This window comes from Oreochromis aureus, linkage group 23 (genome assembly GCF_013358895.1).
Source record: "Oreochromis aureus strain Israel breed Guangdong linkage group 23, ZZ_aureus, whole genome shotgun sequence".
In the NCBI taxonomy this organism is placed as follows: domain Eukaryota; kingdom Metazoa; phylum Chordata; class Actinopteri; order Cichliformes; family Cichlidae; genus Oreochromis; species Oreochromis aureus.
The window spans coordinates 41,338,356-41,362,188 of NC_052963.1; the positions used below are offsets into that span (position 1 = coordinate 41,338,356).

Below are 23,833 nucleotides of genomic sequence, written 5' to 3' on the forward strand. Positions count from 1 at the left end.
GGCAGCTCTGGGCTAATGTCTGCTGAATAGAGACCTTTGCTTGGTGTGCGTCAGGTTAAGATTAAAGTCAAAATCATAGCTTTTTTTCATTACTCAACAAAAAACATGACAGTTAAATAAGAATCACAGAATTGTGTAAAAGTCTTGATGCAGTTCATTGAATATGTGTGCAAAAATGCATAAAATTCTGAACATAAGCTAAAAACAAAGTTTGTACAAGCGTGAAAGCCAACATTTGGTATCACCACCTTCAACATAATATCTTCAATGTAGCCTGAACTCTCTTAGGCAGCTTTCTTGTCATTTCTTGAAGTAGTCACGAGGAACAGTTCTCCAGGCTTCTTGAACAGCACTTCAAAGCTCTTCTTTGGATGCTGGCTGCCTTTCACTCCATTATCTGTCAACATGATTACATTCTACTTCACTGATGTTGAGGTCTGTGGGGAGGCCAATCCATGATTGATAGTGTTCCGTTGCATGTTTATCGAATTAGTTTTGCTTTGGCAGTGTGTTTGGGATCAGCACGCTGTAAGTGCAGTAAAAGCATGAGTAAATGAAAAATGAAATCTGTGCAAATCACTGTTTTTCAGATGGTACTGAAAAGTAATTCCATCAATTTTGACGAGATCTCTGACGCCACTGAGTGGAATGCCAAAACCACGACAGAGCAGCCACATTGTTTTACAGATGGCTGCGGCACTCACTGCTGTGCATCTGTCCTGACCTTCTTATACACTGACAGACGTGTTGTCGCTCACTTTCAGTCCAGTTCTTTGGCATACCTCAGCGTTTTCTCCCCATTTCTCTTCCTTAAGCAAGACGTCTTGACAGCCACTCTTGCACTGTGACTGAATCCTGTTGATGAGGATTGAACAGTAGATGGATCAGCTGCACATCCAGATGGATCTCTCAGGTTGTGTCAGGTCTTTGCTGACATTTTTTCCCATCTCTGAAAGACACGACTTTCAGATACTGTTTATATGCTGTAGATAGACAAAATGAAATTTAAGGCCTGAAAAACTAACACAATGACACAATGCACAACATGCTGAGATATGTCAAGTTTTCATCTAATAGCTATTTGGGAATCACCCAAAATACAATTCTACACCTGTCAAACTGGTAATTTTGGCATTTCTCATAGGTTCAACTAAATAAATGAGAATTAGTGATGTGTTTTTGTGAGAGACTACTAGTAACAGAACCCAAGGATCCATTTTACAACTGGTAAATTGCCAGATTACATTTACATACAACACTGGTTTATTCTTTGGGTTATGAGTGTTTTTTTTATGCTTGAATGAGTCATTGATAAGTTTTGACTTTTAGAGCTCTTCATGGACAAGCACCAGCTTACAACAGTGAACTTTTACATCCTTACGTCCTTAGAATTCTCTATGGTCATGTGATCAGGGTTTACTGATTGTGCATCATATGAGGCTAAAAACTAAAGGAGACAAAACGTTTGCAACAGTTGCCCACAGAACTCTCTACGTCTGAGCATCAGATCTGAGATCTTAACTCAATTTTCTTTTCTGGTATTTTGCTGAGAATCACTTTCTGACATTTATCTTGAAAGGTGCTATAGAAATAACATTCAAATTACTCTTAAGTGACTTAAGGACGGGACTGAAAATAAGTGAAAAAGCAACCAATGTCCAAAGTAAAACTTTTAAAGACCCTCAGAAGTTTTTCTCAGGACCACTTTAAAAAGTTACAGAAAGTCTGGTGCCTTGGATGCATAATCGAAAGATCTGAGGCGTGGCTCAACACTTTTGCACAGTACTATGGATTTCACTTTTATTCTAAAGGTGTGCTGGCTATAAAAAACTAACAGCACCAGGTTAGCTTAGCTTAACACCATTTACAAGACAGCAAACATGCTCATTTCTCAAAATGAAAACCTTTTTTCCCCTGGTCATACCAGGGGTTTTCAAACTTTTTCTTATTAATTTTAGTAAATGAGGTTTAGCACATCAACCATCAAACTCATATTTGCCCTGAAAAATCATATTCAGCTTAGTTTGACTGATTTTTGATACACCTCACCTACAGTGGCTCTGCACCCACCAGTTTGAGAATAATTTCTAATAATATATTTAAAAGACAAATGTTTAACTAATTTTTCTTATAGTACTCAACATTGTCATCCCCAAAAACCCCACCAAAAATAAATTAATTTTATAGCCTTACTATAAAATTAAGAGAATCTGTGTGTGCACGCTGACATCCAAATTACATGCTAAAAAACCTGCAGTCCAATCAGCACACACGACTTATGCCCCCTCAAAGATCATTTCCATTTCATTACACTGCCACTCAGCCAGCTTTGTTTGGCTGAGCCTACATTTGCCTTTGAACATCAATGGCACCTTTTGTCTGAAACTGCTGTAACGTTTCCAGCAATGATCAGATAGCACTTCTGCTATTTTTATTTCTAGATGTGGCACTGGCCCAGAAAAATAAGATCTGAGTTGATTAGTGAAGCCTGCAAACCCTTTGTGGTACATCTAAAAGGAGGCCTTCATCTAACAGTCTAAACAATAGCACTGAAATATGCAGATACGATTAAATAACAGGCAGTCCGATTCATCCTGTTTAAGCACACTAAGAATACCAAATGTTTGACTGAAGCTTTGAATAAGTGAGGAGACGTTTTAAGAAGCATGTTTATTTTATTGCAACAGTGAAGTGTTTAGTTTCCAAGAAGGTGAGAATATTGTGGCTCCATCTCAGAGACTCTGACTCGTCCGGCCATATCTTGGTTTCTGTGTCCTTTACACTAATTTTACAGTAAAACACATCTTTCACATGTCTCTTTGAACGTCTTCCAAAGAAGACAAAATGTTTCAGACACCACCCTGCCATTCAGAGGTAGGGGCTGCAGAGGCAGGTCGGTGCTCAGTGGAAATCTTTACATCATGATACCAGCAGACACGCACACACACACACACGCACACACACAAGCAATCATCCACAATAACAGACTGTAGGTAGAATTTTTTTTTGCTCGAGTAGCAAAAATATTTGAGTGATGAACACACTGGCACAGTTCACATTATATTCAGTATAGCGAATGAACACACTCACTCCCACCCACACTCGCACACTCACACAAACCTGAATATGACCAGGTAGAGTCTACTAAGAGAGGTACTTTTCCGTGATTGAAGTCTTAGCATTTCCATCCAACGCTTATTCCCTCATTTTTCACTTGGATGAGTATCCCACCATTTTCCCATCAGTCTAGAAGTCAGTTAATAAGGCGAGTTCGCTGTGAACGCCTCCAGCAGCTCCAGCCAGGCTGAGGACCAGGAGGCAGGCAGGGTGCGGCTGGATCAATGTCCTCATGTCTGTGGAAGACAAAGCCGGTAGGGACCCTGGAGCCTGCAGCCTCCCTGCTGCACTCTGTCAATTCCACTCATCTCCTTCTACTGGTTCGCTCTCACGAAGCTCTCAGCTGAAGAAATAAGTGGATTCTTTCACCCGCTGGAGATCAAAATCACCTGGAGAGGCAGGACGCAATGTGTCAGAGCACATTTAGTCACAGGACAGTAGTTATACAAATTATATGACCTACATAAAAACACATAAAAAAGTACCACATAGTATTGCTGCATTTGGTGAAAAAAAACTCCTGTGTAACACTGATTTCTTATATTATTTAAAAAAGTGCAGACACAAGCACCATCTCCTCCAACTGAATCATTCTCACAGAGCTAGTTTCCACGGGAACACATTAAAGGCAGTGTGAGCTATCATGTTTACTTAATTAAAGGAACATTTGTGAGCTACTTTTGGATTGAGAATTAAAATACATGTATGAAGAACAGCAACAATTAGCTAAAGTTAAGCTGCTGTTATATTTGCATGATAAGGGAAAAGTTTAGCATCACAGCATAGCATTTGGTAATAAACCAAAATATTAGGTGCATTCAAAAGGTTCAGGGATCGAGCATATTTCCCCAATGTGAGCAGGAGACAAATGAAGACCAACTTCTTGTAACAGTCTGAGTCGTTTTTAGAACAGGTACCATTTTTAGCTCACTCCATTCAAGGTCCATTATGCCTCTTTGTACTTGTGCCTTTGCACTGTCTGCTGGATCCTCTACGGTGTCAAAACTTGAACTTGATTTTCATTTTCAGGAAGTGCTATGAAGTATGAGGAGGAATGAGTGAACATTATGTTGGTGTGCCCACAAAACACAACCCATTTTCAGTGTGCTCTGTTCATGCTCTCAGTGGCATGCTGGCACACACCACAGTTTAGGTTGTTTCCACTAAATGTCTTCCCCCTGATGCCTCAGGATGTTACAGCATAACTCTGCACTGACAGTCACAGAGTCAACTCGCATCCCAGAATCTGATTCACCATTGCAAATTTGGGTCTGTTTGAATGAGAACATTTATATTTGCTATCTGTACGAGTTTGAGGACCATGGTGAAAACACCTAGCGCATGCGACGAGAGCAAGTGTGGTCACTTCCTTCCAGTGAGCAACCAAGATGATCTTGAAGAGCAGATTGGCCAAATTTAAATCACATAAGGTTTTTTTTTTATTTTTAAGTGACTGGATAATACATTGCATAATCCAAATTATTAAAAATAATCTATGATTCATCCAAAATTGAATAAATCTGAACAAACTGTTCTAAAAGACCAACTACAACCTTTATGCCACAGAAGAAGTGCAGAAAATTATTCTTTTAAGTGGGTTTTTTAAGTGAAACTTTAATTTTCAAATTGGAGGGCACAAGTAAATTTTCCATTACCACATGAATGCTAATTTTAGGTCTGAATGAGGTCCTGTCCTGCACTCTGTGCTTAGCCTTGTGTGCTCTCTGCCTCACTGACAGTTAGGTACACCAGCAGGAGCTGCTGTATAAATTATTGAGGAAAGGACACAAAAAGTGAAGAGTGAAAAGGCTTATTATAGCTGGAACATGCTGACATCAAGTTAATATACTAACTAACTAACATAGATATCAATACAGTTTTTTGTTCCTTCATTCATGTTTGGATACTTGCTGCCCTCTCAGCAGGCATCCAAGCTGCTCCATAAACTATGTATAATAATTTATTGTCTTTATTATGTTTTTTCTTAAATTATTGGCCCTGTGAGACTGATAAGAAGATACTGCACCCACAACCGATTCATTAAATTGTATTCTTAACTCCAAGTCCAGCACACACAAACAGAATAGCTGACAGCCATCATTATTCTCACAGACGGTGAATCAGTTATTCCCAAACTCAGACTCCAGCTGGTAAAACATTCACAGGTCATTGAGTTCTCTCTCCAGCCTTTTTTAAAACCCTAAATTTATAGTTGTAGATACACCTCATCAACTGATGCTCTTCATTACACGCGCGCTGAAACCTGATAATCATACGTTTTGGATCCTTTATAGTAAAGATTATACTCCACATTCAGTGGGGCCTTCTATTGAAATGAAAACTGCGGAAAACAGACGCCCGAGGTGCACACCTGACCGCTCTCAGCCACATAAGCTGATTATGCAGAGGAGGGACACAATTAACAGCAATCAATTGGTACAACCCAGCTGTCAGTGCCAAGCAGATCATAAGTGTACAGATGGAGATGGAGCAAGAGGTTACATAACAGCATAGCCTGCATCCACCTGACAGAGAGACAGAGAGAGAGACTGCCTCTGTGCACCACCTCCACTCAGGAGAACAATGGATAGAAACACAAATTACATCAACAGGTAAAGTGAGGAAGCTGGACCTGCTGGTGGCCATGCAGGTTACGACACACAATGACACAAGCTTATTAGTTTTTACTTATTTTTTTTAGTCATTTAGCTTTTGAAAATGTAGAATACTCTAATCTGGGACCAAATCAGGCTATTCGACCAAGTCTGACATTATTCAACACTAATTAGAATTATAAAACAAGAAGGAAAATACTGAATTGTGGATGGATCCAGTTCATACAGTCCACCAGTATTGCCCTTCTGCTAACCTCAAAAAGAGCTTTAAGGTATACCTGTACAAGTTCTCTTCTGCCCAATTAGGAACAAACCCCATCACCCTGTACCTTGTCCTTGTAAACACTCCATCAAGCTCAGGTGTTTGGGAGCCACACAGCCTCATTCAAACTGACCTGTCTGGGGCACTTTGGCCAGCAGCATCAACAGCCTTCTATACTCCTGGTACTTTTTGCTCTTGGCTTCAGTCCTGCCACAAAGAGGAGAGTAATAAAGTTAACTCAGAGAAAAATGTGCTTTTGTCTCTATAGGAGTACAAAGTCAAAGGATTTTCAGCCCTCCTACAAACGCAGTTGTCTGTTCTTTCTACCTTGTTAACAAAAATAAAACTAATTGAATATATAAATATGTTTTTTGGTTTAAAAATGTAACTACTGGGAAGAAGGTCTCATTGCCACCACAGTAAAGTCTGCTCTCTTTGTCTGTGCAGTTTTGTCATTCTGCAGATCAACTTTATACTCTGCATAAAAACTCTACACAGCAAAATACATTTGTGCACAGGTGAGCAGGGTTATTTTTTGATACTAGAAAAAAATTACTTCTATATTTTGATGAATAAAGAAACCCAAAATGCCTTTGTAGTTCCACATTTCCTCTTCTGACACATCCTGGAATGAAAAACGTGTTCGTGAAACTAGGCAGTAATAATGGTAAGAGAGATAAAGAAGGTGCTGTGGAAGTGGAGGCTTTGGAAAAGGTGTCCAATTATTAAAAATTGAGAAAAAACACAGGTGATGAGCATAACTCACCCTGAGGGGGAGGACAGTAAGACGGACATGGGGAGAGAGAATCATGTTGTATCTAATGTCATGTAGAAACTGTAGAAAATCTGAGGGCTTTACAAGGACACAAAGCCCTGAGATTAGTGGCTATAAAGCCCTCTTATGTTTGTCTGCCTTCTGTTTTATAACCTGTGCACATGTAGTAGCTGAATATGTTCAGTCTGTGGTGGCACATATCACAAATATCATAAAGATCTCATTAAAGGTAATACAATATAGCATAAACACAGAGACTCGTGAGAATGATGGCTTGTTATGTAAGAACAAGAGGCACAGACCGCAGATAGGTGCAACTAAGTATGAAAATATGAACTAGTACCTATTACATAATATTTCACTGAAATGTTGATACTGTATGACAAATATTTTGCTGCCTGAGCAACCACAGTAGTGCTCCTGGGATCTGTGTGTATGAGCCCAGTCAAAAGTGCTCCTCCATGTGGGTGTAAACTCACGGGACTCCTGTGCAGTATTTCTGAAGCAGGAAGTTGGACAGCTCTTGAAGGATTGGCTGGCTGTGCAGGGCGACAAACTGTTCCCGACAAACCTGGCAGGAAGACGAGGCAGAGAGAAGTGCACTTTGAGTTAGTTCGGTTTAAACGTTTGACCAACAGACTCCTCTGGCTTGCTGACCAACTAAACAATGAATGGAGCACAGAAGAGAAAAAATATAAAGGGATGCAACCAAATCTGGCAAATGGACCAGCTCCAAGAGCTTAAACAACTTTGCCTTGGCTGTATGTTTTCTCCATTTCTGCTTCAAAACCTATTTTTGTCAAATGTACTGAACGATAAGGTAGGGTGGATACAATTTATTAAAGTTAGAAGATAACAGGAATAGATGAGCTGTGTTAATATTTCCATATTTATGCAGGTCTGGATATCACACAAGTCTAATTAAAATCAAATTCTTTTCCATACTTTGAAAGAACCCCATGATACACATTTGCTGGCTCAAGGTAACTTAATTTAATAGCTAATTAATAGTCATTCATGAGAAGACCATAGATCATCCAGCAAAATATCACACTGAATCTCTACAGGCACGTCAAGCTGCTTATCAGAGACCCTAAAACTTTTGCACCCTTCTGTAAAGGCTGATATAGTACTGTGCAAAAGTCTTGAGCCACTCTTCATTTCTTTAGATTTTGTTGCCAAGGAGCCAAACTCTGTAATTTTCTTTTAAAAAAAAGGTCTTTGAGTTTCCTTTGGACTCATTTTCAGTCCAGTCATTGTGCCGGACCATTTTTAGAGGAATTTGTTTTGTTTGTGTGCTGCACTTTAACTCTGACCTATGAATCATTTTAACATAAAAAAGGCACCTAAACTCAAGGGATGAACCTGTGTTATGTTGTTACACATAAAAATTTAGCCAGTTTGTTACAAGCAACCTGTCACAAAATCATAATTTGTTGCCATTTCTTTGGTTGAACCTATGAAAATTTCCAAAGACAACACAATTTGACAACCACGACAGCATAAAGTTGTATTTTTGCACCAACATGGTGATTCCTAAAGAGTAGTTAGCTGAAAGCTAATATCGCAGCACACTGCACCATGCATCCTTAAAAAGATATCCAAGAAAACCAGAAAGTAGAAAAGAGGACAAAAAACAAAACAAAACAAGTGTCAGGCCTAAACCTAGATCAGGCCTAGACCTTCAGTTTATCCATCTTCTCTACTGTTCAATGAAAGCTCATCTCAAATGATCTCAGTGGAAGGGTGGCTGTCAAGAAGCCATTCTAACGGAAGGGACATGGGGAGAAAGGGCTGATGTATGCCAAATTACACAAGAACTGGACTGAAAATCAGCGACAACACATCTGATAGAGTCATGAATCCAAATTTGAAAGTTCATGGTTTAACTCATCATCAGAACAAAAGAGATCAAAGTCAATATCAAATATTGACTTTCAAGCTTTTTAGGACTGTAAAAACTTTTTTTGCCTTATAAACTGTATTTGCGTGTATGTTTGCAGATTAAGTGCTGTAAAAATTTTCCTTACCATATATAAAGAAATGAAGGGTGGGCCAAGACTTTTGCATAGTACTGTAAATATACAGTAACATATACGGCTTTACTATTGGACTATTTCTCCCCCACGTCTTGTTAAAAAAAAAAATCCACACCAGCTTTTTAAAGTTTAAATCTCTGAATGTACCAGAAGAGCTATAACTAAAGCTTCCTTCCTTTATGAGTTACCTTTATCAATTATGTTGTTTAAATCAGTTTCCTTGAACATTTAATTATTGTTATCTGTGGGTGCATTTCTCAGTGAATCAGAGGTGTACCCCACCCTCACCCAGCACTGATAGGATCCGTGCCCTTTTAATAGGATGTGCAGTCCAGAGAAATTGGCAGGTGAGGGAAGAATCAGTTCCCATTAAAACAAGAATCTTCTTCGTGTGCTTAGGTGTTGACCAAGATATTTAATACCCCCCGTCTACCACTGTGTTCAATTACCTGTGTAATGAGGAAGGCGTACACTCACACAGATGAGACGGAGAATATGCAAGGGAATAAATGTAGTGAGAGGGAACTGCTTCATTGGTTCTAACTCCTCTGAGACTGGGTGAAGACATAAAACCCCGACTGCTCTGAAGCTACATCTACAGAAAATTGGGGCCTTATGGTAATTTGATCCATTTTATTCTATGCTGTGTCTCAGTCTGGGCCTGACAACTGAGTTTCAGCTGGCGGGGGCAGGCAGTCATTTATTCAGCACATCAGGCTCTGTCTGCTGGTGCTACCTGCAGCCTGTATATGTACAAAGCAGTGACAAAAGAAGTTTGTTACACTGGCATCACCAAGCTGTTCTCCCAAAACTGAAGCACTAGTCATAGATGCTGCACAAAATATTTTTATCACCTGCTTCGGCTGTAAAAATGCTAAAAGAAGCACAGGTCTCATTGCTTTCAGAAACACAAAAACACTGCTCAGTTTCGGCTAAAGAAAGCAAGACATAATCAGTCGTGTCATTTTTAAACTAATTAATCAGCAAAAGAAGGCGAGCACAAAACCCTGAATATACATGATCAAAACATGCTGGAAACAGCTGTGATAAAATGAAGTAAACTGCACAGGCGGGAGCAAAAGACTGACTGCTTTAATACATTACCTTGTTCATGGTGTCCACAGTGAGCGCATGCGTCCAGAAACAGTCATGAACTGAGACAAAAGTCAGACCAGAACTGAGAGAGGACGAGAAACAAAGGCATTATGACAGGTCACGTGTAGCAATTACATCACAGAAAAAGGACAAAAGAAAGAGTAGACAGTGTTACTTTAAAAGGTAAGTGCACAGGACTTTATTAGAAACCTAGCAAGTCAACAGCAGTTATTCATTCAAAGCCAATTATAGTGTCATGTAGAGGGAATGAATTAACAGAATGCCTATTTGAGGTCATGAATGGACTTAATATGAGACTGCACTTTTTCAAAGCCAAATTGGGATCATGTAAATACATAGAATGCCAATATCTGACTCTATAAAAATGATTCTGTAACACCAACAAAAGACGTAAAGAATCTTTAATTTCAGGCTTTTGATACGTTACCTATAGCAGTAGAGAGATGTCAGCATCATGTGTGTGGAGTCCAGAGAGTGAATGAAGTTTGGTGGAAAAGCATTCTTCTGTTTAACTGTGTCTGGTCTCCTGTGAAAAGACAGAGAACAAAGCGCAGACATATAATATCTTATATATTTATTTTCTCTAATGGTTCCTGTACACAAGCTTGAAATGGCCTCATTATGAACCGTGCTCATAATTCCCAGAGTGAGACAGTTACCAATCTTTTTTTTTGTTTATGTTTAAGTCTGTGTAAAAATAAAACCACATTTAAATCTTTCCACTATCCCCATCAATAGCCTGTCCTTGTGCACCTCAGGTTACTTCAGAAACTATGTGATCTTTGCTTCATCGAAGATACGTTCCAATCACTTGCATGCGCACATCTGGGAAGTAACACGGGAAATTTGTGCAGACCCCAAACTCTGCATAAAACTTCATGTTAAGCATTTCACTGGTGTGGAGTAAGCTGAGTCGCTGGCTACAGCTCAGAGACAAAAGTGGAGTTTTCCGTGGAAGAGTCCTTTATGCCCAAGTCTGGAGGCAATACTCAAGTCAGGAGCATGACCTGGAGCAAGCCTTTTTGTTTTTTCCAACATTCACAGGGTCAGAGTGTCCGTCCAGAGCTCTCCTGTAACATCTTTAACTGTCTGACATATTAAGTGCCAAATGTCCCAGCCAACGAATACACTGTGGCCTTATCACATACCTACTTAACTATGGATAAAGTAAATGGGTGCACATGAGTAGCCATGTAGGTCGAATATAGGTCGGTGTCGGTGTAATAGCCATCTATATTCTATACTAGTATAAGCTTCTTGTAAACAAGAATTTAATGTACACTATATCAATAAGGACCAACTTTCCTCACTTTAGAGAGCAACAATGATCCTGCTGTTGTATGAATGTGGAGGCATGTAGCTTGCTGCAGTTCACCAAATATGACACACACTGAAACTTTGTTTACAACAGCGTCTTTTATACTTCTATCTATAAAAATACAAGGTGCACAGTCTATATGCATGTGTCTAATCCTTGTGTGCACATTGTGCGGATATGTGGGGAAATGTTGGGCATTCAGAGGTTTGAGGGAGAATATTTGGTGGAGATGACATGGTATGACACGGTACACTTTAAGCAGCGCACTGTAAAGACAGAGGAGTTTTTCAGGCCCAACTACAAAGTCTTTGCTCTACAATAATTGTCCTTGTCCCCAAAATAAAATTCACTTAAAACAGTTTTGAGCTGGCACACTGAAGAAAATCCAGCATGTGGTCAGATGGAGACTAAAAATAACAGCTGTGCTTTAAGTAATGCAGTGCTGTTCAATGAGACAGCCATTAAGGGGAGGTCTACCAGAATGAAATCACATATGGCTGATAGATTTGTAGGGGGAGTCACTGTACATTATAATGGCACCTTGTGCTAACCATTATGGACTGTTAGAAGACTGTTAGATCAGAGGCTGAAAGATAAGGAAGCCATAATGCCCATTAACAAGTTGACATTCTGATCCAACAGTGTTCACTGGTCTTTATTACATTAGTACTAATGACCAATGTTGGACCTCTATTTTGAACTACACTTCTGTAAAGTTGGTTACTATTTCTAGCATGACTGTAGTTCACATGTTGACACAATCTATCCACATCCATACTGAATGAGTGATAAATAAAAACCTGCCACGGTACAGAAAAATGAAGGCTGTGTTGTCTTTACGCTAGGCTAAACTCCCATTAACTTTATAGTTACTGAGATTATTTCTTCAGAAAACCTTATCAATGAAAAAGTCATATTATCTTTTTCACCAGACACACGCACAGATTGGAGCTTAAGAACTGTGTTTTATTTAAACATGTCTTTAATTGTCCACATATTTTTTTTTTTTATAGGTCAGATAATCCCGAGAAGTCTAATAAACTTTATTTGATTATGGACAATTAATTCCAGCTAATAAAAATCAATGTAGGAGGAAAAGCACACATGAATTTATTACTGTTAATGGATGCATCATTAACATTATTAGTCATAATTGAGCTATAAAAAGTCACACTGTGGAAAAAAAGCCCTGCTGTGTGGATGGATTTCAACATCAATATTTATTTTGTGCTATGTGATCTCCGGGGCGCAGTCTGGTTTATGTTTACAGAAGTAATATAAATGCAATGCTGGTGATTCTGATGATGAAATTGGTGGTTAAAAAACATCCTGCCAATCTGCATCCCCTGTGTTCCCATTACCCTGTGCCTGTGCCATTCAAATCCTCTGGGCTGCCACAGACGACAACATTCTAATGGGAATGCAGAAAGAGCACAGACAGCCTGAGCCAAAGCTAATTCAAACACACAGGCATAAACCATGACTGTCTCTGTCAGTCTTCTTATCCGTCTGTCCATTTTTCTTTTGGCTTGGAAATGTAGACTACTACCAAGTGCTTTCAGTTCTGCTGTTTGAGCCTCAAGCTCAGCAAAATCAAAATTCCTGGAAATTTGTTTGCAAGCTCGCTTGCGTATCAGTGCACAGAAATAGTTTTTTTCTTTTTCCTGACATGCACACATACACAAAAAACAAAAATGTCAGATTTAAATCCCATAAGCCTAACAGAATGGAAAGGTAGACAGGGAGTACTCTGAGGGTTAGCAACCCACACTCTCTGAGGTGAAACTGCTCTTTCTACAGAGCAAACAAGCAACTCTTATAGGCCTTGCATCTAAAAGACTGTATTTCACAGCACAGGTCTGGATTACCAACGCCTGTTTTTTATAAAAAGAAAAAAGAAGAATAGAGGAAAAAGCAAGAAAACTGAGATTTTAAAAGCCATCAGTACTCCTTTACTTCTGCGCCTTTTTAAAACTATATTGTTAGATCAGTTTACTTTAAGTACATCACGTAAATATGTGTGGTTCTGTGTGTGTGTGGAGCAAAAGGCCAAAGAAAATCACAATGATTGTGTGCAGTCTGGCTCAGAATGTCAGCTTGCTTCCGCTGACAGCAAATCTCAAGTTTCAGACTGAACTCTTTTCTCCCTCTGACTCCTTCTAACCCTTGCCCTGTTTTGATATTCAAAGGACTGGATCTGTGGTGTACTGTAGATGTCAGACTGAGGAGGATGGCTGTCAGTCTTTGTCATCTGTGTCTCCAGTGCTCTCACTCTGTCATTCCTAGACTCCATCGCTGTCTCTCACTCTGTCTCCTTTTGTTCTCTGCTCACCTCTCTGTCTTTTCTTTAACCTCTCTATCCACGCATTTTTAGCTCTTTGCAGTTTTGTAGATGGCAAAAAGAAATTTAGTGATAATTCATCTTTCAACATGTTGAATTCATTGGCATGTTATAGCTCAGCCTCTCTTGGTCAATTCATCAGTACCAGAAGATGAATGTTTGGCTTTAAAGGAGTGAAGCAAATTTACATTTAAGAACTGTTAAATCAGGAAGACATTGAAATTCTACTCATGAAGACAGTTATTTTGCTGTATGACAATTGTATAAGTCTAATTTAACCCTTAAGTAAATTTTAAAAGGCATTTTTTCAGGCTGTGTCGTGCAATCTTTAATGTAAAGTACCATGCAAAAGTTTTAGGTTCTTTCCATTTTTCTTCCAAAAAAAAAAAAAGAAAAAAAAAAGACTTGTAACTTTTTTATAGTGGTATCAAGCAAAAGTTCTCTAGGCTTTCTTTGGTCATTAACTGCCTGACCATTCTCAGAGGAATATTTTATTAAGTTCAAGTCAGACTGACCACGACAGGTCTTATGGAGTAATGAACTAAAATGTTTTTTTGTTTTTTTTTGTTCAAATCATTATCAATATTTACAAAGGAGAGCATGAGAGAGGTGCAACATCGAGTAAAACACTAAGCAGGTCTTGTTGTGTTTTGGAGCTTTACAGCCAATTGTGTTGGGGTTGTTGTCAAATCTGATGAAATTATGATTACTGATCCACCACACAATACCATCTGGAAAGCTTCTGATTGGCTACATTTGATTTTTCAGCAGGGTAACTATCATATACACACAGCCAATGTAGTAAAAGCATACCTTTAAGAAGAAAATACATGTTTACGTAAGGGAGTTCAAGCTGTGCTGGAGAATAAAGGTGCTAATACCAAATATTGATTTTCAAATTGTGCAAACTCTGTTTTTGCCTTATATACTGTATTTCCATGTATGTCTGAACATATTTCAAACAACTGCTGGACCTGCTTCCCATTTTCTTAGAACAATATAAAGAAATTAGGTGTGGTTAGGAACTTTTGCACACTACTGTAGAAAGTGCCTCTTATTATAGAAAAATAAGTGGAATACATTTCACCATTTCTCACATGTTAATGCTTTCTTATCTTGACTGACAGATTTTGTAGCCTGTGCAGCCTCTTCCTATTGCATAATCCCATCTTCTTCAAGTTAATAAGGTATTGAGCCAGTTATTTGACTTTCATTACTAGATCTATAAATGAGGCTTTATGGAAAGTGGCCTGAACTTATTTTTCAACTCATTTCGATCTCAGTTCCACTTATAATTGAAACAGACAGTGCGCTTTCAAACTATGCTTTCAAAGAGGTTCCTAAAAACCTCTGATGCCATTTTCTACTTTATGACAAATGCAAAGATATTTCAAAGTCTGAGTATCCAATTAGTGAAAACAGCTACAGGAGCCAGTGTGGCTGAAGTGCCTTAAAGTGCAAGCTAACTGCCTCAAGGGAGCTCTAATTTCCACATTTCTTCACCTCTAAAAGCTAACAAGAGATTTGTCAAGTAGTGTGAAGGTATATTTCTAAAATTTGTGACTACAAAAGTCAAAGGCAACAAGGAAGGAAGGAAGGAAGGAAGGAAGGAAGAAAGAAAGGAAGAAAGAAAGAGCCTGAAGTAATTACCCGCATTGTGTCCATATTCTAGGTCAATAATGGACCTTTCAGCTGAAAACGTCAATGGGTGCCACAGCAGAGCAAAGTGGTCACTTTACATATGCTGTGGGTCAGAGTTAACAACGCGAGAGGAGAAACTGACAGAAACAGGAGAACTTACTCTTTGGTGTCGTGGCTTATCTTGAGGTTTATGTGCTGCATGGTACTCTTCAGCTGGAGAGACAAAAGAAAAGACAGAGACATCAAGTCAAACTCTTAAATGATATTGGAATTCTGCACAAGATGTTCATCCTGTAGTGATCAGTCTCTCATTTAAATCTATTAGTTATTTAATTAGTTATTTCAAAACTAAGAAAAAAATAAACAAAACAAGGTAAAGGGCATTCTAATGATCATCCCTCTCTGAACTAAAATTGTTTATAGTAGACGCCCAACACCCTGACCTGATTATAGGCTGAAAATGTCATTATTTACCACCAAAACAGGTTTAATAACACATAGAATAGTTTCAGTTCTTACATCAACTGCTTATTTAGATCAATGAATACATGGAGTCGGGCGGTACAGATACTCCACCAAGAAGAATACCTCTGAAATTTAAAATATTGGTGGTTTTTGTCAGTGATTTGTCAGTTAGGATTTTAGTGGTCCAACCCCACAATAAGATTGATTAACACAACAACAACAACAACACAACAAAAACAAAACAAAAAACAGGGACTAATCCCAGTGAATCTAGCATGCACTTACACACACAGGGTTGGAACTACTAGAAGTGAGAATTCCATTTGTATAAGAGATTGAAAAGAGAGCCATAGTAGAAAAAAATGTAATTAAATTGAACTGTACACTGTGGGTAATGTAGGTTTTGACTCCTTAGATATCCATCATGAGTCCAATACTCATCTATGAGCCACCAAGAAGTGGCTTCCATATGGCTATTATCCACTTAACCCTAATAAATAACTAGCGAACCAAATTAAAAGGAAGGATAAATAAAATGCAGCATTACTCAAGCTTTTATTCATAGTTATTGCTAATAGGGAGGAGACTTGGCGCCTGTAAGATTGGAGTCCATCCATTTAGCTGTGCCAAACATGTATGTCAGGTCAGTCTTTCCTTGACCCTTGGAACCATGCCTGGGTGGGAATGAAGAGTACTATCAGGAAAGAGATACTTCTAGGAACAGGCAACCACACTGATGAATGTGCTTGCCTTGCACTGAGCTTAAACTAATGTTAAAGCGAATTAATGTCTGTTATGCTGCACAAACACATTTTATTCTTTTCGCTGTTGGAATGGAGCGTTGATGCTGGTTGATGCCATTTATTACCTTCAGAGTGAAACACATTTATCTGTACTAAGAGTAATCCAAGTGCTTTTAATGTCATCGCATATCATTTTCACTGTTCAGAACAAGTTGAACTCACAGCATTATGATTGAATGGAAAACGTGTTTGAGTTTGTTTGTTTGTTCCCAATAATTAATGAGCTCTCATTAAAACAAATTTGCATCCATTTCCTTGCTTTTTAGGTCAACACATGGGACTGCATCACAAACAGGCAAATAATAATCATCAAATCCATGTTGAGCAGCATGATGGCTGAGTGATGACCCTTTCAGTTTGGATGGCTTAGGTGTCCATTAGATGGATGCTTCTATCAGTCACCGGCTGTTTTTGACTCACTGTAAAATCTGTTTTGTCAAAATGTGTTTCTGGATTGGGTCATTCATTTCATCCGTTTTACTCTTCATAAGATAACTTTTTCAAAGTGGTTGAAACACACTGTGTAAAATGTGACTCCACTGATCTGCACATCAGTTACAACTAATTACGTTAACTGGCATCAGGCTAGTATAAACTGGGTGTAAAAATACCATTTCAAGACATGAGTTTTATATAATAATAATAATATCTAGAGTTCCTTGAGCATAAAAGCTATGATCTGTGTGTCTTTTTCAAGCAAGGCCTTGCTTTTGTCACCAACACTATGCTAAACCAGATTCTACACTTACCACAACACCGTGGCATGAAGTAAGGGTTCAGATACAAAAACTGGAGTACCTGGACAATGAAACATTGAACACTGTAATATGGAAAATTAGCATGATGCTGCATTTTCAAAAAAGCGCCCCAATGAGAGTGGAAAGTTCTGTGGCTCAAATATGCTAATTTATAAACAAGGACGCGGTCAGTTAATTTCAACAACCATCAGAATTCCATCAAGAGCATTACAAATTAGTGAGTCAAAAATAAGCAGACCTGATTAGGGAAAGAATAGCCTAATAATTAAAATAATAAAAAGTAAATGTAGGTATTCTACATGTATTTCTCTCTGAAAACTCAGATGAATGAGAAGCAGCTGAAGGACAATCAATAAGCTTTTACGGACAAACTCTTGTGTTGGAAATTGCAGGGGGCTGAGTGTGGTGTTTATCGAAACAATAGATACATTATTACAAACTTTTCCATCATATAAATCTGAAAGCTGTTTGTAACAGCTGACCTGGACAATATGTAGAAGAGCACAAAACATTATTCATAGTCACATCCTGAGCCCTCGGTGCATTAATGAAGATACTGTTACCATGCCACATGCATAAATGCACAGATCGCCCTTATTTCCATTCACTCATTAAAAGTGGCATTTCAGTATAGTACATAATGGCTCCAATAGATAAATTACAGAAAAAAGAAACATGAAAAGTTGCTGTGTGTGTGCACACTGCTGAGAAAAGACAGTGAAATTTTCTATGTCTATGTCTGTGTACAGATCTCTCTCCTCGTGGTAAAAAGTAACCTGGCTGTCTGTGAAACAACACACATCCTTGTAGGTGTCTTGTTTTGGGATTCTCCTCCTCATTCCCTTTCACGCTATGTTAAGTTCAGTTCGATTCATATAAGTTCTCCTTTGGTGAGGATGATGGTGAGGACTCAGTGAATAGGCAAAGGGCTTACATCCAGTATGCACTTGTTCATCTTTCAAATATTGTTTCCCCAACTTGCAGTAAATTGTGAGCTGTAAATAACCAGCCACAAAAAATGCTTGTTGCAAAATTGATGCTCTTTAGTAAATCCTGACAGAAGCTTTTTATAGGCAAAAGCGGGTTTCTTATTAGAACAGAATGTTAGTAAATCTGACCCGTAGTGTGCTAATAATAAGCCCTAAACTGTTACGCAGCTAAAATCCTTTATCAAGTAAAATGGGAGAACATTTCACTTTCAAAAACTAGAACTGGTCTTCCGCAGATGTTTTTAAAGGATGTGAGACACAACAAGTCCTTTTCTACCAAGCCACATTCATACACATCTGCATTAGTCCCACCTGTGGGACTAATAAAAGTCATCTTATCATCTTATCTTATCATAGTGCTTTATTTTAAGCCTTTAAAGACTAAAAGTATCCCACCCTTCTCTGATGGATGCATTTGGTACTTTGATGCCCCAGAGGAACTCGGGATTGAACTACTAGTTAACTTCTGGTTAACACACAAGGTTGAATCACAACCGCACAGCATCCCAAGCTCTTGATAATAAGCTTGCACAAATGACTTCTAAAAGAACCACAGCATGACCACTGCCATTATGACACCCTTAGGAGACTTAAATAACCACAAGTCAAGTGTTAATGGACAACTCCATTATCTGATGCAGCTTGCTTCTCTTCTCAATAAGCACTGAGGACTCACAGGGGTGCACATCTCTCTTTTAACTATTCCCCATTCAGCTGTTTTTTCCATGAGTCTATAATTACCCCTTGCAAAGCAAACATGTCATATGGTTAGCTCTCTAGGGTCTGGTGGAAAGGTGACGTGGTTTATATGTTTCAGTTAGTGGCTCTACTACGTTTAAGGATGCTGAGTAATGAATGACCGAATCACACGGTTATGAATGAAGGCTTTTGGAACAGATGTGCACTGAATCCCTTTACTTTCTGCAATGATTGCCACATCATCAATCATCACTTTAGGGGGACTTGTGAGGGAACATGTTTAAGGAAAGGAAAGGAGAAACCGTGACATGGATGTGGCGAGAGAGAAAGAAATGCAGGTTACCATCGATGTGAGTAATGGACTGCCATGCTGTTAATGAGGTCACTACCAAAAGCCATAACCTTCATTTTAATGTATACGTGTGTGATTTGTGTACAGGACCCGACTGAAACCCTGGATGTGATTAATGAGATCTCGGCCAGTCCTGCTGTGTGTCTGTGGGGAATAAGCTCCTGTAGTCTAAATCACGTCAGGGTTGTGGTGCAGATGGTCATGGATACAAAAGCCATCAATAACTACATATAAGCCAAGAGGGGTATTCCTATTCATCACATGATGGTTTATAACACACACCTTATTTTTTGGAGTGGAACCAGTTTTGTCCTACATTTAACACTCCACCTTTCTCTGCTGTTGTGTATCTCCTGGGCCTCTCCCTTCTCCCTTCTCCTCCAGAAGACAGATGAAAACAGCTGGAGACTCACAATCTCACACCGCCCCTCTAAGCAACACTTTCACTGACCTTTTCCAAATCTTCTTCTTACACACTTTTTTTTTTCTTGCCTACCTCTTGGGGGTGTCTTTGATACTCAAACTGCATTTATTATTTCACCACAAAATGCCACAAGATTCTGCACATTCAATGAAACATCATACTTCTCCTGGGAACAGCGTGTCTTCAGTTCCAAAGCATGAGGAGGTATGGAGGGCATCACATCGACATTTAGAGATAGTTCTCCAGAATCTGAATGAAAAGCCAACTTATTCTGGCTCTGCAGACCCCATGTTTTTCAACTCTTGAGAAAACGTGCTTATATCCAAAAGAAAAACAAGCTTCACAGACACAGCCTACCATCTTTTCATTATTAGACAAGTGAGAATAGAGAGGTAGAAGTGAGAATACATACCAAGCCCATAGAAATCTGGCGAGTAAATCAGTAGTTATATCTATCTTTGATAAAGGACAACAAAGGCACACAGAAAAAAAACTTCAGGCGAGCCAAAAGATGGCGAAGGCTTGCAAACAACCAAACAAACAGAAAGCCATAAATGACCACCAATGTGCATGTATCTCACTGTCATATCAGGGAGCGGGGAACCTTTTACATCTCTGTGCTCGGGGCCCACTGTCTCATAATCCATCCATGACTGATTTGTTAAAACTTTTATTCAAAGGAATTAGCTCCGAGGGTTTGTAACCCATTACATTTAGTTATTTATTAGCAGTGCACTATTTCTGTATTGCTATAGGCCACCACCACTGTACTTTATTCTTTAGTACTGTACAAAAAAAGAAATTATGCACAGTGCCCATCAGCATTCACCACCAAAAACCAAAGTAACTGATTCTTTCTGCATAGAGGACATTAGATCACAAGCTTTAGTCATCCTATAAACTCGAAATCCAGTCAAATCCAGCCAATCCAGCTGATGATTCCCTTGTGTCACCATCCGCAGAGAGTGAGATTTCACTGTAGCTGTGTTGGGGAGAGGGAATAAAAATAAACAGGGTATCTGAGCCAGAGTGACCTATGATCCGATTAGTATCTCCCAATCCTGTTAGGCTGCCTCCCTGATGTATGTTCATGCTTCATTCAGCTACTCTATCCTACTCTAATTTCCTCACCTTCCATCAGCCATGGAAAATCCTTGATTATAAAGGTCAGCATTTGTATCCCAAGTCCGTATGCACAGGGAAAACCAACAGAAATGAAGCATTGTACACACATGCATGCACACACACACACACACACACACACACACACGCACTCCAGTCTAATGTTATGCCACTGTAGCTACTGTCTCCCCAGTTATTGGTTTTCTCATTGTGCATTATACTTCATCTTTCCACTCTATCTAGAGTCTAATTACTAATGACCCTCAAAAACACAGTGGCCTTGGATTTAAGAGGCAGAGAGGAGACTGGGAGATTGAATTTAATCCAGCTACGCAGAGAAAAGGTGACCTTTCTGCAAGTTAGTTTCATTTTTGTTGCTCAGTGATGCAACTGGATTAGTGAGTTATTGTAGGGGGTGAAGAAAGCTATCTGTGAAACATAAGCTAAGACCTCAATCAGCCATGAAGTTATCTCTTCATTCATTTAGGCCTTGAAAAGAGGCACAGCTAATCATTTCCATTGTCCCTGTTGGACACTAAAAGAAGCAGATCAAATCAGGGGAACGTGTCCTACTACACCAACAGAGAGAAAGAGATGCACCCTCAGGGGACTAAACCATCTGTCACCCTCGCTCTCTTGCACCTGCTCATGAGGTGTCACTCCCTTTCTAAGCTAACCTTATGCTTGATGTCATACTAAAAGAGCAGGCTGCATGCTGGGCAAGCCCAGAGCTAGCTCTCTGATTGTACTTGGCACACACTACATGTCTGTCTCCACCTTTCACTTGATTCATAAACAGGGATATTAGAGGTCACAGTGGTTTTATATAATCAACAACACAACACCTAAAAGTACACCACATATGTGAGTGTTGTTGATTATATAAAAGCCACAGATATGTTCTCTGTATATGATACCGTCAGGATCTCCATAGTGATTCTGGGGAGCTCCATTAAAGTTTGTCCGCTCACAACAATTACAATATTCTATCAGCAGCATTATGATGGCCTGCTTCTCTAAACAAACAAACAAACAAACAAAACAAGTGCTAACAAAGTCCAGGTTGTTCAAAACTGGTTAAAAGCCAGGGTACTTATAGTACAGGGTACTATAAGTACGTGTAAATGCTTATTCAGCTCATGTGTTAAGCCAATGACAAACCAGGTTCATTTGAAATTCCATGAAGTCCAATTAATCTAAAAGACCGGTATACATGAATGAAATATTAGTCACAGCAAAAATACAATGATGTATCCAAATTTACATGTGACAAACAACATAGGACAGAAGGTTTCTATAAATGCTTGGTATGTCAGAGAACAGTTAACAGTTTATTCTCTAACTCATGTATGTCAAAAGTTGTGTAAAGTATGTGCTATGAAAAGGTCAATTGTAGATGTATGGAGAAAGCAGCGAAAGCTTAGATAAAGAGAAGCCAAGATACAAGAAAACAACATAAAGTTCAGGTAGTGAATTTGTCAAAACAGAGTGAAATGAAGACTGGCATGTAATTGGCTCAGCTGTCAAAATGAAGAGAAGCGATACACAGTCATCAAGTAAGAAACAGATTAACATACAAGACCAACGGCGATAACAGGTAATGCCAGACACAAAGAAAACTGACACTAACTGCAATAGACTGGTGAGAGACAGAGAGGAGATTAAAGAGCTTCCACGTTTGTCTTAAGGTGAGACTTACCACTTGGTTGCGCGTGCGGTGGTATGGTTGAATGATGGGTAACCCCAGGGGTGTCACCCATTCCACAGTGTGACCCGACTTAGAGATGAGCCTGGCGCTCTCAGTCAACCAGTCCTGTAACAAATGGATTCAATCAGAGGTAACATGAGGGGACACAGTGATGGAAATATTTAATATTAGTCAAGGATGTAGACTGTGTGACATGTTTGAGTGATTAGAACACGTTACTGACAAGAGTTTAACTAAATTTAAATCAGGTTAAATTGATGTTGATGAAGATTTTAGGTTCAGCTGGACAGGGCTTGCTATACCAGGAAGTAAGATACCAATGCTATCTCTCAGCCTCCAAGTAGGCACACCTGTGGTATCAATCCCAAAATCCAACGAAACTTTGTTCTCAAGTTATCGCATTCACAAAATTAAACTGTAAAAAAACACTATGATGCATTTGAAACAACAGGAAAAGAAATACACTTTCATTGCCTAGAGCATCAACAAAGGATTTATGCACTTACTGCTCACTCTACTTCTGCTGCTCTACTTTAAGCACCTACTAACAACTGTTGCAGACTTGTTGCTGAACAGGTGAGAAGTTGTCGCTTACTCTGGAATATCCGACAGCACTGTTTGCATAAGTGTCTGGAACAGTCTGTCTCCAAAAATGGAAGTCCTATTAATGTCCCATAAGGGTTCTGCCACACATACAAATGCACACTCACTGAGCTGTAGGAAAGATAAATATGTCCTAGCAACTGGAGTTAGCAACCTGACCAGAAGCTGCTCCATTAAACATCACCTCGCCTCCTACAATCAAAGCACAAAATGAAGAAACCGCAAAAGCAAAGAAACCGACGTCAGAGATTAACAAGAAAAACATCTTGAAAAATTGACTGATTGGCAAACATACAGACAGAGGTGGACACAGACAGTGGACAAACAGTGGGAGCACAATTTGAAGGTAATGAGCGGCAGTGTTGACAGGATAAATGGGAAATGTACAGAGAACGTAGGAGAGGTCAGGGATAACAGCGTCAAGGATTGAACAGCTGCCTCTCTCTTTCCTCTCATACTTCAGCTCTTCCCTGTGAAACGCAAGTGGGTATGACCTATAAAAGCAGCGGGGGATACACACACTTACGCACTCACGCAGGCACTAGCATCACATCGGCACCAAGGTATGTTAGGAAGGGTATTTATCATCCCAGACTGGGCTATCCCTGCATGTTTCCCGCAGGACACGCACACAAAAACAGTGGTTGGTGGTAATAATGGTTCGGCAGACTCCTCTCTGCCTCTAG

At 39.3% G+C, this 23,833-nt stretch overlaps 1 protein-coding gene across 4 annotated transcripts in view; it reads right to left on the reverse strand.

Moving 5' to 3' along the window:
• Nucleotides 1-2,655: 2,655 nt before the first annotated feature.
• polrmt (polymerase (RNA) mitochondrial (DNA directed)) overlaps nucleotides 2,656-23,833 on the reverse strand; it is a 48,756-nt gene continuing 27,578 nt past the window's right edge. For 3 of the 4 annotated variants that reach the window (XM_031749616.2, XM_039607182.1, XM_039607181.1), the window contains exons 15-21: nucleotides 22,536-22,649; nucleotides 15,385-15,437; nucleotides 10,352-10,450; nucleotides 9,913-9,985; nucleotides 7,249-7,340; nucleotides 6,128-6,201; nucleotides 2,656-3,506 (exon numbers count right to left, since the gene is read on the reverse strand). In XM_031749616.2, the coding sequence (XP_031605476.1) occupies nucleotides 3,457-3,506; nucleotides 6,128-6,201; nucleotides 7,249-7,340; nucleotides 9,913-9,985; nucleotides 10,352-10,450; nucleotides 15,385-15,437; nucleotides 22,536-22,649 (555 nt within the window). In that variant the 3' untranslated portion in view covers nucleotides 2,656-3,456. Of the gene's footprint in view, nucleotides 3,507-6,127; nucleotides 6,202-7,248; nucleotides 7,341-9,257; nucleotides 9,552-9,912; nucleotides 9,986-10,351; nucleotides 10,451-15,384; nucleotides 15,438-22,535; nucleotides 22,650-23,833 lie in introns of those variants that run through there. The other variant, XR_005610319.1, reaches the window with a different exon arrangement.